Genomic DNA, 19,639 nt, shown 5'->3' on the forward strand with positions numbered 1-19,639 from the left:
AAAAATGATAAATATCTAAAACCATTATGTGATGCTATGGATATTAAAAAAGACAGGATTCCACTGATTCAAAGCTCTATAAATAGAAGATATGTAAATATCTAGGGCATGTCAAAGCCCTGGGCTTCATCCCTACGGTCACCACCACCACCACCACCACATTATTAGGATATGGTTCAGTCACAAGGCATCTTCTGAGCAAGCATGAGCTCCTGGGTTAGAAACTTACTTATTTCAGGTTTTGAAGTTCAAAACTATCATTGCATAGGTAATTAAGAAACATCTCAGAATCCCATCAAATGCAAAGGTCTTTTACATTTGGATGGAAAAAATATATCTATCTGTGTTAAAAGAGCAAAGGTCAACTCAGTTGTCCCATTTCCCTGAGATGAGAAATCAGGCCCTGTGTAGGCTCTGCATCTGGGGACATGCGTGATAAGACCCATGAACCAAACCTGCCAAGTTCTGTAACTCAACTGACGCATGTTCCTCCTGCGCCTGAGTGCAGACACAGTCACCTCCTGTGCATGTGCGCTGGGGGCAGAGGAGAATGTTGAGGGTCCTCAACATTGCTCTTCCACATCATCACCCCGAGACAGAGTTTCTCACTGAAGCTGGAACACGTGGTTGTTGAGCAAGGTTTGCTAACCAGGGAGCCCCAGTGATTCTTCTGTCTGTACCCCGCTCAGTGCTGGGATTACAGCTGTGGGCCAACACTGAGCCAACTGCCCAGCCCTTCCAAGTGAATCTCTTCCTTGATGAGTACACCTCATTCAACTCTGGGAAGATTTTAAAAATTAAATATAGAAAGGCTGAAAGCACCCAAACCATGCTATTAACATTTCTGTGTGCATTTGGTCTTTTCTGTCTTACTAATGATTGTGGAGTTTGACACAGAGACAATGATAGAAAGCCAATTTTAAATGAAGAGCTGCATTACTAGAGCTCTGATTTTAAGCTGAAATCCTCCCCAAGTTTATACAAACTATTACAACATTGACGTCTTTAAGTCCACTCTATAAATTTAATCGCTTTATAATAATTACCAAGTGCCCAGCAAGGTTTTGCATATATAGATAAATGAGGTACTTTAAAGAAGATGGAATATATTGCACTCTTAAATGCTATTAAACATATTTAATTGGCAAAAAGAACCAAGCATTAATCAAATCCCCTTGGAAAGTAACCGTTCAATTTTGGTAGACTTGCAAATGGAATTAAGATTTGTGAGATGAACATAAAGCCTAAGGAAGAACTGAGTGTTTGAATTTGCAAACTTAATAAATTGAATACTGATTGTTTAAACACAATTAAATGTGCAGCATAGTTATTTTTATGGGCAAAATACACATTGATCTATACCAAAATCCCATCTAAACATAAATCTAGCTATTCAAACCCAACTTGAAATGAATTCCTCCCATCTGTTACCACAGAAACAATGCCTTCCTCTTAGTTCGTACTATCACCTCCACTTGGCTACCTTTGGTCTTGGGTAGGTTGGCTTTTTTTTGTTTTTTTTTGAGAGAGAGAGAGAATTGGTGCACCAGGGCCTCAGCCACTGAAATCAAACTCCAGATGCTTACGCCACCTAGTGGGCATGTGTGACTTTGCACTTGCCTCACCCTTGTGCGTCTGTCTAACACAGGATCTGGAGAGTCAAACATGAGTCCTTAAGCTTCACAGGCAACACCCTTAACCATCTATCCAGCTAAGCCATCTATCCAGCCCTAGGTTGGCTTTTTGACTTTTTAAAACCTCTCTCCTGGATTTCTTTCTTTCTTTTATTCCCGGGTAGAGTCTCACTGCAGGCCAGGCTGACCTGGAATTTACAATATAGTCTCAGGCTGGCCTCAAACTCATGGTGATCCTTCCACCTCTGCCTCCCAAGTGCTGGGAATAAAGGCGTGTGCCACCATGCCCAACCTGGCTTTTTAACTTTTCTCTCCACTGTACTTCAGACATCTAACCATGTGCATGGCATCTATATCACATCAGCAAATGAATGTCACAGCAGAAACAAAGTGTTTCTTTCAAGCTTATTTGGCTTCTGTTCCGGATCTTTCTTCTCCACCTCTTAAAGAAGATGCATGTCTCCTGTATCCACAACTGTCACCTCTCCTCAGTGGAACACAGCACGCCACCTCATGAAGCCATCCATCAAGGCTGAAGAGATGGCTCAGCAGTTAAGGCACTTGTCTGCAGAGCCTAATGACCTGGGTTCGATTCTCCTGTATCCATGTGTTGCAGGCAGATTCTCATTGCTGTAGAAATCACCCAACCAAGAGCAGCTTGTGGGAAAAAGAGGTTTATTTTGGCTTACAGGCTTGAGGGGTAAGCTCCACGATGGCAGGGGAAATGATGGCACGAGCAGACGGTGGACATCGCCCCCTGGCCCACATAAGGTGGACAACAGGAGCAGGAGAGTGTGCCAAACACTGGCATGGGGAAACTGGCTACAACACCCATAAGCCCGCCCCCAACAACACACCAACTCCAGGAGGCTTTAATTTCCAATTGCCATCAGCTGGGGAACCTAGCATCCAGAACACCTAAGTTTATGAGGGACACCTGAGTCAAACCACCACACCATGTAAATCCAGAGGCACAGTGGTATATGCATCTGGAGTTTATTTGCAGTGGCTAGAGGCCCTGGTGGACCCATCCTCTTTGTATCTCTTTTCTCTGTCTCCCTGCTCACAAATAAAATAAAATGAAAAAAAAATTGAAAGAAATTAAAGATACTGGCAAAATGTCCTTTGAGGAAGTATGCATGGCTTCTTCTAGGACATGTTAGATTTTGTGATGATGGTCACACGTCTCACATCTTTCTGTGAGTGATTTGCATCTGCATCATTACTTCGGGTCTAGGTCTCCTCAAAACTCACGCCATTATATTTACTTGTGCTTGGCTGGGGAGGAGACTATACCTTGAACAATAGGAAAGTGTGACAAGGACAAGGCCAGAGAAGAGGATGTGGTCATTAGTCTAATATAGGAGGCAGCATTCCTGCCGTCTATGTCACCTTCATATCAGTATAATGAGATACCCTATGTAAACAATGATGGGGAGGAAATGTTTATCTTGACTCCCGTTGCAGGGGCGTATAGTGCATGATTGCTGAGCCCATGCACTTGTACCAAATAGCACAGTGAGTCTGGCTTTACATGGATCCTGGGAATCGAACTCAAGTCATTAGGGTTTGCAGGCAACTGTCTTAACTGCTGAGCCATCTCTCCAGCCCTTGCCAGTATTTTTAAAAAATATATTTTATTTTTATTTATTTATTTGAGAGAGGAAGAAAGAAAGAGAGAGAGAGAGAGAGAGAGAGAGAGAATGGCACACCAAAGCGTCCAGCCACTGCAAACAAACTCCAGATGCACATGCCACCTTGTGCATCTGGCTTACATGAGTCCTGGAGAGTTGAACCTGGGTCCTTTTGGCTTTGCAGGAAGCGCCTTAACCATTAAGCCATCTCTCTAGCCCTTGCGGTATTTCTTAAAGCAGCCATTTTCCATTAGAAACTCTTTTCAAAGGGATGATCAGCTCTTATCAGGCTTAAGCAGATAAGATTAAATAGGATTCTGAGCTTGGCTATTTGCCTGTAGAATATAATATCCCTCAGGGACCTGTGCCAACAGCCAAGCAACCAACTGACATATGACCTTTTGATTCAAGGATTTCTATTTCATCATGTAGAAATCATTCTCTTCTGGACTGACAGAGAATTACTGTCATCAATACAAAAAAATTGTTGAGGGCTGGAGAGATGGCTTAGCGGTTAAACACTTGCCTATGAAGCCTAAGGACCCCGGTTCAAGGCTTGATTCCCCAGGACCCACATTAGCCAGATGCACAAGGGGGCGCACGTGTCAGGAGTTTGTTTGCAGTGGCTGGAGGCCCTGGCGTGCCCATTCTCTCTCTCTCTCTCTCTGCCTCTTTCTCTCTCAAATAAATAAATAAACCAAAAAAAAAATTTAAAAAAAGATTGTTGATAAGTATCCAACAAAGGGCAAATGAAATAGAATAAATGGGCAATGCTCAGACAATAGGCACTGAATTGATCTCTTCTAATATTAACTAAGATGAGAAACACAGTATAAGAAATTAAAGGAGGTGGTAGAACACCCTTTTCTGGTAACCTCTTGAGAGAGACTAAACTTGCACCTACTCAGGCGGGTTTGAAATATGACCTGAGTCAGAGAGATCCTTTTCCCTCCAGGCCCGACCAGCTTCCTGCCCTTCTTGGAACAAACCTGCTCACAAGCCTCATGCCGTGGCTCTATGTGAGCTCCTGACACAAAGCCAGACAAGCATTTCCACAGCTACCGACCCAGCACTCTGGCCAGTGGGTGCACCACCACGCAAGCACTTCTGTGACGCCCTTCCCAAAGCCCTGGCAATGCTATCAGGGTGATGATGACCACCTTGGAGGAGGGCGGTTATTGTCAGTAAGCTCTAGTCCTGTAGCTCTAAGAACCCTTATAAAGTGTTTTGCTTAATATATGTATGTATGTATGTATGTATGTATGTATGTATGTATGTATGTATGTATATATTTACTGGGGCTGGAGAGATGGATTAGCGGTTAAGGCGTTTGCCGGCAAAGCCAAAGGATCCCCGTTCAATTCTCCAGGACCCACATAAGCCAGATGCACATGTTGGGCAGGTACTACTGCTCCAATAAAAGCATTTGGAAAGATCTACCGCTACAACCTTTCCAAATGCTTCTGAACTGATGCGTTAGCACTACAGGAGCTGTAGACTGGAATGGTCCTCCGGAAGGACTACTCAACGAATCATCAAAAAGGATCCTTGGAGCTCGGTGTAAAGACGCACGCCTTTAGCCCCAGCACTCGGGAGGCAGAGGTAGGAAGATCAGTATGAGTTTGAGGCCGGCCTGGAACTATATAGTGAAGTCCAGGTCGGCCTAGGAATTGGGAGGTAGCAGATCCCCAGTACTTGCTTGCTGGCTAGCTAGCCTAGCCAGATCAGGTGAGCTCCAGGTTCAGTGAGAAACCCTGACTCAAAAAAATAAAGAAATAATCCCCAGTCTCTACATAAGTCAGATGCACAAGGGGGCGCATATATCCAGAGTTCATTTACAGTGGCTAAGGGCCCTGGTGTGCCCATTCATTCTCTCTCTCTCTCCAAATAAATAAGGTATTTTAAAAAAATAAGCTGGAAAGCTGGACGTGGTGGCGCACACCTTTAATCCCAGCGCTTGGGAGGCAGAGGTAGGAGGATCGCTGTGAGTTCAAGGCCACCCTGAGACTCCATAGTGAATTCCAGGTTAGCCTGGGCTAGAGTAAGACCCTACCTCAAAAAACCAAAAAAAAATTAAAATCTGGAAAGTGATTGAAAAAAAACACCAAACATCAACATGCAACCCCCCCCCCCCACACACACACACCAACACATACACACACAAGAACAGATAAGCCCATTCAGAATATAAACTGATGAAATTATTGGGTTTGCCCTGACAATAGGTCCGCTACGGCAGCCAGTATGACGTGATGTCTCATTCATTCCATCCCTTGCCAAGTGACTTGCTGAGCTACCTTGCGACACTGTCAGGATGTGACATTGTCAGGAAGAAGGCCATCACCCGACGTGCCCCCGCATGGATCCCTCGGACCATGCACCAGAATAAGCTCCTCTCTTTATAATTTTTCCCGGCCTGTGGCACTGTGTCCTTAGCAACAGGTGATGGTGACAGGCAGCTGGTGTCAGGGATAACTTAAGTGGAACTGGCGGAACTTACCGGGTCACTGCGCTCTTTCAGGGGTATTTCTGATCCGGCCTCTCCCTCAAGGCTGACGGAATCAACACACTCAGCCAGGGGGTCCCCGGTCACTTCTCCGTTGAGGGGGGTCTCTACGGCCGCAGCGTCCTTGGGCTGTTCCAGAGGCTCGGCAGCGACCGTCTCTGGACACGGACCGCCTGGGTCCTCATGCAAATATCCCGTGGAGTCGGCTGGCGCAGGCTCATTGGAAGTTGTGGCTGGGTCACACTGCGCGTCTGCAACTTCAGCCGGAGAGTCACTCTTGGCCATCTCGGCAATTCTGTTGTTGTCTGTTCTGTCTCCCTGGGCTGACAGGTCACCAGCGTCATCGGACATTTTAGTATCTGTCAACATGATCACAAATACTTTTTGCTATAACTTGACATATGAATCATTCATTCAAAGCCCTGATAGGGGTAAACTTTTGCCTAGCCCTGAGTGACGCATCATAACCTGTGTGGCAGGTTGAAGAATGGCCCACAAAGACATTTGTCTCTTAATCCTGGGAAACTTATCAATGTCCCCCTACATGACAGAGGGATTCCAGATGCAATTGTGGATCTTGACATGGCGAAGCTATCTTGGTTTCTCTAAGGAGACCTTTACTGTAGCCACAAGTGTCCTTATCAGTGAGCAGGTTTGACTACAAGAAGGCCACATGGGGCCGGATAGATGGCTTAGCGGTTAAGGCACTTGCCTACAAAGCCAAGGGACCTCGGTTTGATTCCCCAGGACCCACGTAAGCCAGATGCACAAGGTGGCGCATGCGTATGGAGTTCGTTTGCAGTGGCTGGAGGCCCTGGCACACCCATTCTCTCTCTATCTCTCTTGCTCTCTCAAATAAATTTAAAAAAGAAAAAGAAGGGCTGGAGAGATGGCTTAGCGGTTAAGCGCTTGCCTGTGAAGCCTAAGGACCCCGGTTCGAGGCTCGGTTCCCCAGGTCCCACGTTAGCCAGATGCACAAGGGGGCGCACGCGTCTGGAGTTCGTTTGCAGAGGCTGGAAGCCCTGGCGCACCCATTCTCTCTCTCTGTCTTTTTCTCTGTGTCTGTCGCTCTCAAATAAATAAATAAAAAATGAACAAAAAATAATATAAAAAAATATTTAAAAAAAAAAGAAGGCCACATGATAACAGAAGCAGAGACTGGAGTGATGCACTTTGAAGGGAGTGGCCACAAACCAGGGGATCCAGGCAGCCCACAGAGACTGAAGAAGGTAAGGAAACAATCCCTTCTTTAAAAACTCAAGAGGAGGGGCTGGAGAGATGGCTCAGCAGTTGAGGATCTTGCCTGCAAAGCCTAATGACCAAAGTTTGATTGCCCAGGACCCACGTAAAGTCAGATGCACAAGGTGGCACATGAATCTGGAATTCATTTGCTGGAGGCCCTGGCACACCCATTCTCCCTCACTCTTTCTCTCTCTCTGTCTCACTCCACTTGCAAGTAAAGAAATAAATATATATATATATATGAAGAGCCAGGTGTGGCGAGGCATAACTTTAATTCCAGCACTTGGAAGGCCAAGGTAGGAGGATTGCTGTGAATTCAAGGCCAGCCTGAGACTACATAGTGAATTCCAGGTCAGTATGGGCTAGAGCAAGACCCTACCTCAAAAAACAAGAACAACAAACAAAACAAAACAAAACAAAAACAAAGAGGAACGAGCCCTGCAAGCACCTTGATCTTAGCCCAAGGAAACTAACTTCCGACTTGGACCTCTAGACGTATAAAAGTAAAAGTGGAAGGCAAGGACTGAAACCTGAAGTTATCCTCTGATCTCTGCGTGCATGCACACACACGCGCCCTTGAGACTCGAGATGCCGTCCGCCACCCACAGTGAGAAAGGGACATACATGTTCACACAAACGTGCCTTGCTCCTTCAGAGATCACATCCCTTTGTGACAGTTTTCCCACTCTGCTTCCACATGGCCAGCTCTCAAATGTCTGTCTCCACTGCGCGGAGACATGAAGTGGTCACGTATCTGTCTCCACTACATGGAGACATGAAGCGGGATGGTAGCTTTTTGGAGGCTTAAGAAAAGGGGAATGAGGAGTGACTGCTAAGGAGCATGAGGTGTCTCTTGGAGGTAACCAAAGTGTTCTTGAAAACCTAGATGGTGACAATGGCTGTACAGTTCTGCAAATACACGGAAGACAACTGAAATACAGACTTTAAAACAGTGAATTTTGTAATTTTGTAATATGTAGATTTTATGATATGTGAATTATATCTCAATGATGCTGACATAAAAAAAATCCACATCTATGGGGCTGGAGAGATGGCTTAGCAGTTCAGGTGCTTGCCTGTAAAGCCTAAGGACCCATGTTTGACTCTTCAGGTCCCACATAAACCAGATGCACACAGGGGAGGCAAGTGCAAGCTTGCTCATGTCCACTATGTGGCACACATGTCTGGAGTTCAACTGCAATGGCTGGAAGCCCCTGATGCACCAACTCTCTCTCTCTCTCTTTCTCTCTCATTAAAAAATAAATAAATAGGGCTGGAGAGATGGCTTAGCGGTTAAGCACTTGCCTGTGAAGCCTAAGGACCCCAGTTCGAGGCTCAGTTCTTCAGGTCCCACGTTAGCCAGATGCACAAGGGGGCGCACGCGTCTGGAGTTTGTTTGCAGAGGCTGGAAGCCCTGGTGCGCCCATTCTCTCTCTCCCTCTATCTGTCTTTCTCTCTGTGTCGCTCTCAAATAAATAAATAAATAAAAATAAAATAAATAAATAAATTAATAAATTCCACATCCAGACAAGTGATTCTAATGGCCAGCTGTACATCTCTTCCTGTCCTGAAGGAAGCCAGTCTTACTCTTCCCAAGGGGTCTTCTTCTTGTCTTTTGGGTTTCTCACAACAATCCCAAGCTCAAGATTCTCAGAGCTGGCACTGACTGATCCTACCCCCTCTCAAAAATATATAGCTTAGCCTGGCGTGGTGGCGCACGTCTTTAATCCCAGCACTCATGAAGCAGAGGGAGGAGGATTTCTGTGAGTTCAAGACCACCCTGAGACTACATAGTGAATTCCACGTCAGCCTGGGCTAGAACAAGACCCTACCTTGAACCCCCCCCCCAAAGCCAAAAAAAAAAAGTTATATTCTAAATTCAATGGCATGGGTTCTTACATATGAGTTAATACGCTGAGTTCCATTTTACAGAGGAGGAAACTGGTTTAGGGGGCATACTTTTAGTAAATGACAGATTTGAAGTTTGAACCACATCTGACGTTGAGACAGAGCCCTGTCTGCAACACTCCCTGCCTCTTCTCTTGCCAATGGTCAGGCCCTTCCGCCTTGTCTTCAGAACCCATGTCCCTTCTCCGCCATCTCTTCTCACTGTCAAGTCCTCCCTGGGGCTCACACTGGCTGTTTCAACTTCGCCTTCTCCACTGCTGCTACCTCCCACATCCCCCACTCTCCTGCACACAACCTGACACCCCCTTTCCTGTCCCTCCTGAGCTGAAGTCACACACCTCAGCCGGCCTCCGCTCTGATGCCACGGGGCTCAGCTCCCTTTATTCTCTCCCCACACCTTAAGTGAGAGAATGCAACTGGCATGCACATTCACAACAGCCCACTATAGCGCCACATGCAGCTAAAACAACCACTTCCTCGGTTCTTTGTCCCAAAATGGATTTCACGTCTGAATGTCCAGAGTGTTTCCTATCTCCCTCATCTTGGACAGGAACGCTCCTCTTTGATGAGAGGTGCTTGAGGGGGGTTTCCCCTGTTATATTGTCAATTCAATGACAACAAGGGTCTTCCTTGTTTGTTTTCATATGCCCTGTATATTTAGGAAGCTTGGCATGTTAAATTTGTGTAGAGAAAGGCCTGTGCTTAGAGCAAGTGGTCCCAAGTGACTCCACGCTTCCTTGTTGTCTTTCTTTTGTTCAAAAAATATTTTTCACTATTTTTATTTTTGTTTATTTATTTGAGAGAGGGAGAGAGAGAGAGAGAATGGCTGCACCAGGGCTTCCAGCCACTGCAAATGAACTCCAGATGCATGAGCCCCCTTGTGCATCTGGCTAATGTGGGTCCTGGGGAATCGAGCCTCAAACGGGATCCTTAGACTTCACAGGCAAGCACTTAACCGCTAAAAGCCATCTCTCCAGCCAAGGAATATATATATATATATATATATATATATATATATATATATATATATATATACACATGTATTAAAGAAGGGTCTCAGGCCTCATGATCTCCCCCAGTGAATGGAATTCCTCTTGCCAGGCGCCATCTCTGAAGTGTCCACCATCTTCCTCCCAATAGCACCAAGCTGGAGCACAAGCCCAAGCAAGGGTCTTCGCAAGGGCCTTCGCAAGACATTCTAGATCTTAACTATAGCTATTTTGTTGTTGTTTTTCTGTTTTTTTGAGGTAGGGTTTCATTCTAGCTCAGGCTGACCTGGAATTCACTATGTAGTCTCAGGCTGGCCTTGAGCTCACAGCAATCCTCCTACCTCTCAAGTACTGGGATTAAAGGTGTGCACCACCATGTCTGAAACAGAGAGAGAGAGAGAGAAGGGAGGGAGGAAGGGAAGGATGGAGAGAGAGAAAATGGGTGCACCAGGGCTTCCAGCCACTGCAAATGAACCCAGACTCCCCACTTTGTGCATCTGGCTTTACGTGGGTGCTGGAGAACTGAACTTGGGTTGTTAACACCTTCACCACTGAGTCATGTCTCCAGCCCTACAATGTCTCTTTTCAAACAAAAACATCATCTAGATCTCGACCTCAGTGAAAGCACCCCTGCAAACCAAGCGGCAGGCAGAAAAGGTGAAGAATGTTCACGTTGCTCTTGTTGCTGTATGAACTTAGGATGGTTAATGTTGGTACCAACCCGTCAAGGACTTAGTCCAGAGCCCTGTTGCAATGGTGGAGGATGATTCAAGGCCACAGTGCAGAAAGGGGCTTGTGGCGGGGGGGTTATAAGAGGGGACTGGGACAGACCAGGTAGTAGAGGGTGTCATTTGGAAGCTGACCAAATCTTCGTGAAGGGATTGGGGAGATGGTTGGGCAGGTAAGAGCACTTGCTGCGCAAGCATGGGCCCTAAGTGTGATTCCCCCAGCACCCACATCAACAGCCACACACCAAGGTGGACAGAGACAGGAGGGCTCTGGGGGCCCCAAGCTAATATTAATTTTTTTTTTATAAAAAGGGTGGAGGCTGGGGAAATGGCTTAGCAGTTAAGGCATTTGCCTGCAAAGCTTAAGGACCCCAATTTGATTCCCCAGGACCCACATAGACCAGATGCACAAGGGGGCGCATGCATCTGGAGTTCGTTTGTAGTGGGTAGAGGCCCTGGTGTGCCCATTCTCTCTATATACCTGCCTCTTTCTCTCTCTCAAATAAATAAATATTTTTTAAAAAATTTAAAAAAAGAAAGGAGCTCAGGGTTCAGTGAGAAACTCTGTCTCAGGGAAATAAAGAAGAACAGCAATAGAAGATGACGTCAGTGTTTTCCTCTGGCCTCCACATGCATGCACGCGGGGCATACACATCTGCACACACACACACACACACACACACAAATACCCAACAACATCTTTGTGAAGACTTCATTCTGAGTCAGGGCTGACCTAGAACAAGGCGATGGCAAGTGCAGCATGCCAATCAAACCTTGCCCCCCTGCTGGTGTTGATAAATACAGTTTGTTTTGCTTGTTTGAGGTAGGGTCTCGCTCTAGCCTACGATAACCTGGAATTCACCATATAATCTCAGGCTGGCCTCGAACTCACAGTGATCTTCCTACCTCTGCTTCCTGAGTGCTGGGATTAAAGGCGTGCGCCACCACGCCCGGCAGTGAATACAGTTTTACTGGACAGAGGCACGCCTTCCAGATCACACCAGTTATGTCTTTTCTAGCATTGCAGAGCAAAGCTCTGTAGACACCACACAAACCATATGAATGTAAAGTCACAAGGGCTAAGATGTTAATTATCTGGCCTAGCACAGAAAATGTCTACTACCCCACAGCCTGGGACACAACTTGATTGCTACAACCTAAAGCAGCCCGTCTACATCTTACCTTATTTATTTATTTACTTTTACCTGAGCTGGTCATGGACCGTATCTGATATTTCTATTTCTTTGAAATGTGATTTGAGGGCCGGGAAAAATGGCTTAGCGGTTAAGGCATTTGCATGCAAAGCCTAAGGACCCTGGTTCTAGTTCCCGGGACCCATGTAAGCCAGATACACAAGGGGGCGCACACGTCTGAAGTTTGTTTGCAGTGGCTAGAGGCCCTGGTGTGCCCATTCTCTCTTTCTCTCTCTCTATCTGCCTTTTTCTCTGCCTGTTACTTTCAAACAAATAAATAAAAATAAACAAAAAATATTTTTTGAAAAGAAATGTGATTTGAATACCCTGTTATTAATCTGGATCACCAAGAAGCATCCATCAAGTTCACCTCCTGCTAAGCAGGAATAGGAGAATGAACCTCCTGCCTATGTTGATGGTCATGGGCAAAGAAAAGCCACTGTGGACACTCTGACGTGCGTGCTTTACCTCACAGGTACTGTTCTAGTGTCCATGTGTGTGTTGTGCGTGTGTGCACAAGCACATGTGTGTGGTGTATGTATCTGCGTGTGCAGCCGCATGCCCTGGGTGTGCACACTGGCACAGGCAGAGGAGACGGTCAGTGTCTTCCTATCGATCTTCTGCATTGATTTCCTTGATGTGGGACTCTCTCACTGAACCTGAACCTTGGACTGCCAATTTTTCCAGTCAGAGTGGCTGACCAGTGAGTCTTTTGTTCTATCTCCATCTCCTGCAGGGCTATAGCTACAGGCATGCATGGCCACACCTGGATTTTTTATTATTATTATTATTTTAGACAGAGCGAGAGAGAAAGAGAATTGGTGTGCCAAGGCCTCAGCCACTGAAATCTAACTCCAGATGCTTGCGCCACCTAGTGGGCATGTGCGACCTTGCGCTTGCCTCACTTTTGTGCACCTGGCTAATGTGGGAACTGGAGAGTAGAACATGGGTCCTTGCGCTTCACAGGCAAGTGTCTTAATGGGTAAGTCATCTCTCCAGTCCTTCTTTTTATTATTTATTTATTTATTTTTATTTTAGAGAGTGTGTGTGAGAGAGAGAGAGACAGCACACCTCGCTTTTTACGTGGGTGCAGAAGATTGGACTCAGGGCCTCTTAGGCTTGTGTCACAAGGGTTCTTACCTGCTGAACCATCTCTCCAGACCACAAATGTGTTCTAAAACCTTTTGGGCATATGCCACATGAAATACATGCATGTAAATTAGTTTTAATTTATACCATCCAGGTGATTGGTGAGGATCTAAATTGCCTTATTCAGGGACATCTGCCCTTCAAGAGAGTTCTAGGATATGCTAATTAGCATAAGTGATATTAGAAATCACTTTTCATATGTGAAATGGCAAGTGCTTAAGATATGAAGAAAAGTAAGCACAATGCCCTGGTGCAACTTCTCTGTCCAAGGTATTTGAGTCTCTGGAGCCCAGCACTCTGGCTGTCTTTACAGCTGGGTTTCTCAAGCACTGTGAGCAGGACTCCAAAGTCAGACGCTGACTGGAAGCGTGGTTTAGTCCAGCTTCTAGAACACAAGCTTAAAAGGACAGTGAGCCAGGACTAGAAGTTTACCAGAAAAAGGCTGTGGACCTAAGCCTGGGTTCTAGTATACATGTGACTATGCAGCAAAATTCCATTGGGATCTCAATGGGTGGGAATGAAGCCAACGATAGACAGGCATCAGGGGAGGAAGCCTGTATTCCTCACGAACCTAGGGCGGCCCAAGTGACATAGGTCACAGGGCAGAAACCTACTGCAGTCAAACTTCCCATCTTTGCGCCTGCGCTGCCTCCCCCCAGCCCCATAAACCAGCCCCTTGGGAACATCCACCATAGGCACTCAGTTGACGTTGCCAAGGCATATGAACAGGTAACGGAGAGGTTTCAGAAAAGCCAGGAGCTTTTTTAAATCTATTTATTTGAGAGAGGGAAAGAGGCTGACTGAGAGGGAGAGAGAGAATAGGCGCGCCAGGGCTTCCAGCCACTGCAAACGAACTCCAGACGCGTGTGCCACCTTGTGCATCTGGCTTTCATGGGTCCTGGAGAATTGAACCAAGGTCTTTTGGCTTTGTAGGCAAGCGTCTTAACCACTAAGCCATCTCTCCAGCGCCCCCCCCAGGTTGTTTTTTTTTTCTGTTTAAATAATAAAAATTGTTAACATGCGATGAACCCTATTTTAATATCTAATTGTATTTCTAATCTATATCCACTTCTACTTGTGATTAGTCTGATTTGTTTTCTATCTGTTTGTTCTGATTGACTTTTGTCCACTCTGGACACCATTAGGAGGTGGGCATGTCATCAGTTTGAAGAATGCCCTTTGTAGCCACTAGAAAGGGTGCTATTTGTTTATTTAAGAGAGAGGAGGAGAGACAGAATGTCCACGCCAAGGCCTCTAGCCACTGCAAACGAACTCCAAATGCATGCGCCACCATATGCATCTGGCTTATGTGGGTCCTGGGGACTTGAACCTAGGTTTTAGACTTTGCAGGTAGGTACCTTAACTGCTATGTCATCTCTCCAGCCCTAGAAAGCCTGTTTTAAAGCACAGTTATTTCTCACAGTTAATGTCTGCCCGGGTACCCCACCAACACAGTCGGAAGACCATCCTGATTTCTGCTTGGGACTTCTGGTTTGGAGCGTTTATTGCTGCGGCCATGTCCGTGGCTTTGATGCGAGGACACTCAGACCACAGAAACAAGGACGCAGCTTCAGGAAGCTCCAGGGGGATGGGGGTGTATAATGAAGCCTTTGTGGGAATCAGCTGGATTTTCACGAATGCATTCTTCATTCATCACTGAAAATGCTCCCAGGCAGGGTATTGGAGCAAAGCCTCCTAGCTCCTCAAGTAAGTGCAGAACAGAGACCACTTCTCAGAAAGGAGGAGTCTGTTTGAGGAGCCAAGACGAAGCCGTTATTCAGGGTCAGGCATGGCGGCACGTGCCTTTCATCCCAGTACTTGGGAGGCAGAGATAGGAGGATCACCATGAGTTCGAGGCCACCCTGAGACTCCATAGTGAAGTCCAGGTCAGCCTAGGCTAGGGTGAGACCCTACCTTGAAAAAACCAAAAGAAAAAAAGAAAGAAAGAAAAAGCTATTCGGGGGCTAGAGAGATGGTTCAGCAGTTAATGGCACTTGCTTGCAAAGCCTGATGACCCTAGTTTGATTCTCCAGTACCCACATAAAGCCAGAGAGGCACAAAGTGGCACATCTGTCTGGAGTTCATTTGCAGTGGCAGAAGGCCCTGGTATGCCCATTCTCCCTTTCTCCCTCTCTCTCTCTCCCCTTTGCCTCTCTCTCTCTTAAATGCATAATTAAAAAAAAAAAAAAAAGAGCTATTCAACCTGGGATTGTTGGCACACAACTTTAATCCCAGCACTCAGGAACCTGAGGTAGGAGGATCACCATGAGTTCGAAGCCATCCTGAGCTACAGAGTGAGTTTCAGGTCCACGTAGGCTAGACAGTGAGACCCTATCTCACAAAAAGAAAAGAAGGGCTGGAGAGATGGCTTAGTGGTTAAGGGTCTTGCCTGCAAAGCCTAAGGTCCCAGGTTCCACTCCTCAGAACCCACATAAGCCAGATGCACAAGGTAACGCATGCATACAAGGTGGCACACGGGCACAAGGCATTGCACACATCTGGAGTTTGATTACAGTAGCTGAAGGCCCTGGCATGCCAATTCTCATCCTCTCTCTCTGTCTTCTCTCACTCTCTCATAAATAAATGATTTTTTTAAAAATTCAGGGTTAAGTTGTAGCACAATGGTAAAGTGCTTGCCTAGTATGCACAAAGGCCCAGGGCTTGATCCCTAGCACACACACAGAAGAAAAATTAAAAGAACTATCTATGTGAAACCACATAATAAAGGAAAAATACGCCAGAATTAGTGCAAGGGAGGATTTTGAACATGGCTTTGGCATGGTTTTTTGGGCACGGTCATGGCCGGGTAAGAGCATGTGTAAATGCCCACACCAGGAGTGGGCTCTAGCCTGTCAGGATGCACCTGTGGGTGATGGGGACGTGCTCTGGGAAAGGGCCCTCTGCTTTGGGTCCAAGTGTCCCAACTTATTCATTCTCTCCGGGCTTCCTGCTTCCTCCTGTGTGATGTGAAAATGGACTCCCTAATGGCGGGGGGGGGGGGGAGCCCTTGGGGACAGAGAAGAGGAGGGACGGCTGCACTTGAGGTGTCTCACAAACCTAAACTGGCCTTCGTCTTGCAAGCTTAGCTTTCACGATTAGCGTTCAGCTGTCTCTTGCTTTATGAAAACACAGCGACAGTGAATGTAGGAGTGTTTAGATGGCCTCACTTGGCCAAGTACAAATGTGGTGGTGACATGACATTCTATACGAATTGTCTTCTCCAGTGTAGAAAGTGCTGGTTAGGGAAGAAGTTAGACAAACCTTCTGGAGTGAGGTTCCCAGCTCTACGTAGCTTGACAAGGGCACACGCCTCCACACGTCTGCCAGGCATTTCGGTGACGTGTACATGATACCTGCTTCTTTTGTTTAAAAGGCAGGGGTCTGGAGAGATGGCTCAGGGGTTAAGGCATTTGCCTGCAAAGCCAAAGGACCCAGGTTCAATTCCCCAGTACCTACATAAGCCAGACAGGCAAGGGGGACACATGCACCTGGAGTTCTTTTGCAGTGGCTAGGGGCCCTGGTGTGCCTATTCTCTCTCTCTCTTTCTCTCTCTGGCTCTTTCTGTCTCTCAAATAAATAAATAAACTCTAGGTATAACCACCTTTGTGGGGCATGTGGCCTGTCATGATCCAATGCCACCCTGGCTTCTGCAACTCAACCCATCCTACATTCCTGCCTGGTCCCCACAGTTCACAGGGTTCCTAAACTGTCACAGTCTGACCTCAGTGCCACGCAAACTCGTGTTCCCGCAACTACCCAACATCTAGAGTCCCCCCCCACACCCCCCTGTAACTGCGATTCTCCATCCCGTCCTTCCCCTTCCCAGCAATGAACTGTTCTTTCGTCGTCTTTGGTTTTGCGACACTGCTTTTAAAATTATTTTTTTGTTCATTTATTTATTTGAGAGCGACACAGAGAGAGAGAGAATGGGCGCGCCAGGGCCTCCGGCCACTACAAACGAACTCGGGACGCGTGCGCCCCGTGCACCTGGCTAACGTGGGCCCTGGGGAATCGAGCCTGGAACCCGGGTCCACAGGCTTCACAGGCAAGCGCTTCACCGCTGAGCCATCTCTCCAGCCCTTGTGAGACTTTTCACACAAGTCTACCACTGCCTTTAGAGCGTCTGTGTCTGCCATCCTGCACTCCTGAACCGAGAGCTGCTTCATGCTGGTCCCCAAATATTTACTGACCTGAAATATACTGTGTTTGATATTGATTCAAAAGTAACAGTGGTTGACATAGGCTTGGCCTGATTAAAGAAAATTGCTACCGACGTGGTCAAGACTCGAGTTCGTTCCCTCCACACCGGCTCTCTCTCCTCAAATTCCACCCATAGAGTTTCATTCCTTTGCTCACAGACTTACAAGGTAAGGAGTTAATCAGATTTGTTCCGCTGATCTCAGAGGCGATGGAAGAAAGGAGGAAGGGGCTCTACCAGTAAGGGTGGGCTATGCAGGAAAGGGGCTTCGGGGATGAAAGGAAGAGTAGGCAAATGGAGGCCTCTGGTCAGGTACAATACTATGGGTCTCCACAGACAGGCAGAGTTCTTAGGGAGTCCAAAGGGACCCAGGATTTAAGAGGCCAGCAACTTGTATTGGGAAGGCCCCAGAGATGTTTTTTTTTTCTACTCTAGAAAAGTCAGTGAGGGCTGGAGAGATGGCTTAGTGGTTAAGGCGTTTGCCTGCAAAGCCAGAGGACCAGAGTTTGATTCTTAGGGACCGGATGCCCAAGAAGGTGCACGCGTCTGGAGTGCGTTTGCAGTGGCTGGAGGCCCTGGTGCCCCCATTCTCTCCCTCCCTCTCTCTCTCTCTCTCTCTCTCTCTCTCTCTCTCTCTCTCTCTCTCTGAATAAATAAATACAGTATTTTCAAAACAGAAGGAAAGAAAAGAAGTCAGTGAAATTCAGGCGCAAGGAGAGGGGCCTGGGAAAGCTCACCTGATTGCTGGGAGTAGGCTAGCCTGTTGGGTGGGGGGGGGGGGAGGGCTGGGAGATGGGCGAGGGCAGTAGGAGACCCAGGCCAGGGTGGGGTGGGGAATTCCTGCTAGGTACCAGCTCAGCATGTGTGGCTGGAGTGACTGCGCAGGCAAGGTGGGGAAGGGGGGATTCCCCAGGGGAGGGGTGATGGGCGTGGGTGGGAGGCCAGGGCCAGGCACATTTTGACCAGCTCCCTCCCTGCCAGGCCCAGCGCTGGGAGGGGGTGCGGGAGGTGGGGAGGAAACACCCTGCGGGGGGACCCCAGGGAGTAGGGAAAACCTTTTCAGACTTGCAGGCGCTAAGATGGGGTACCTTAGCAGGACCAGGTAGCTGCAGACGGAGGGGCCGAGCGGGTGTGTGTGTGGGGGGGGTGCAGACCCGGCGCGCGGGCGTGTGGGTGTGTGCATGAGCGTGGACCTGGAGCGACACACACTCACACACACACACTCACACGCCCGCGCGCGCGCACGCAGGGCCCTCGGGCCGAGCCTCCTCCTCCACCCCGGGGACCTTCGCCCCCGAGCCGGCTGCTGCTCCTAGCGCCAAGTCCCCGGCGGGTGGCTTCGCAGGACCGCGGCGGGCGGGACGTGGGGAGGGGGACAGCGTCGACGGCAGGGTCCCCAGCCCGAGCCCCTCCGGCCCGCCCGCCCCGCGGGGATGGACGGATGGACAGATGGACGGAGGGACGGCGCCCCGGGGGTCTCTTACCGCTCGGCGGCCGAGTGCGCGCGGACCCGCCCCGCCACGTCGGCAGGGACGCCGGGGACGCGGCGGGCCGAGCTGCTCCGCCCCGGGGACGCCCGGGCCCCGCCCCGGACACCGCGGGTCCCGGCCCCGCGTCCCCTCCCCGCCGTCCCGCCCTCGGCCCGCCCGGGTCCTGCGCTGGACAGAGCGCCCCGAGCGCGCCGTCGGTGGGAGAGAAATGGGATGTTTTATTAAAAAAAAAAAAAAAAAAAGTTAAAGACATTTAGCGCACGCCTTTAATCCCAGCACTCGGGAGGCAGAGAGGGAGGAGGATCGCCGTGAGTTCGAGGCCACCCCGAGAATACACGGTGGATTTCCGAAACCCTACCTCGAAAACCAAAAACAGAAATAACAACAACAACAAAAAACCCAGACTTCCTAGAAGGTCATCCTGGTTCAGCTTTGGTTTACCCGCTGCCCTTGGGAAACCCACATTGCTCCTAAGCAAACAGTTGCACAAGCGTCTGTGTGTGTGTGTGTGTGTGTGCGTGTGTGTGTGCGCGCGCGCGCGCGTGTGCAAGGTGGTGGATTTCAGCAGCTACCAGTCCTCTAAAGGTCCCACGGTAAAAGAATGGTGATGTGAGATAATGCTGTATCCATTAAAAAGAAAAAAAAAAAAAATCCCAGTACCGCGGAAGCAGAGATAAGAAGGATCACTGTGAGTTCGAGTTCGAGGCCGGCCTGAGACTACATGGTACATTCCAGATCCGCCTGTGCTAGAGTGAAACCCCACCTCAAAAAAAAAAAAAAATAAAAATAAAAAATAAATTAACTGATTGAGATAGAACCTCACTCTGTAGCCATGGCTGTCCTTGAACTCATGGCAATCCTGCTTCAGCCTATCGGGGGCTTATAGCCACCAAGCCGGGGTGGCGGGGGGGGGGGGGGGGGGAGGGGGTGGGGGTGGGGGGGGGATGATAATTTATTGACCAGGAAGT

At 48.1% G+C, this 19,639-nt stretch overlaps 1 protein-coding gene across 2 annotated transcripts in view; it reads right to left on the reverse strand.

Annotated features, from left to right (window-relative positions):
• Fam114a1 (family with sequence similarity 114 member A1) overlaps positions 1-18,729 on the reverse strand; it is an 87,230-nt gene extending 68,501 nt beyond the window's left edge. Inside the window, exons 1-2 of one of the 2 annotated variants that reach the window (XM_045130302.1) lie at positions 18,666-18,729; positions 5,769-6,133 (exon numbers count right to left, since the gene is read on the reverse strand). In XM_045130302.1, coding sequence (XP_044986237.1) covers positions 5,769-6,125 — 357 coding nt within the window. In that variant the 5' untranslated portion in view covers positions 6,126-6,133; positions 18,666-18,729. Of the gene's footprint in view, positions 1-5,768; positions 6,134-16,244; positions 16,330-18,665 lie in introns of those variants that run through there. The other variant, XM_045130301.1, reaches the window with a different exon arrangement.
• Between the last annotated feature and the right edge of the window lie 910 nt (positions 18,730-19,639).

This window comes from Jaculus jaculus, chromosome 11 (assembly GCF_020740685.1).
Source record: "Jaculus jaculus isolate mJacJac1 chromosome 11, mJacJac1.mat.Y.cur, whole genome shotgun sequence".
NCBI classification, from domain to species: domain Eukaryota; kingdom Metazoa; phylum Chordata; class Mammalia; order Rodentia; family Dipodidae; genus Jaculus; species Jaculus jaculus.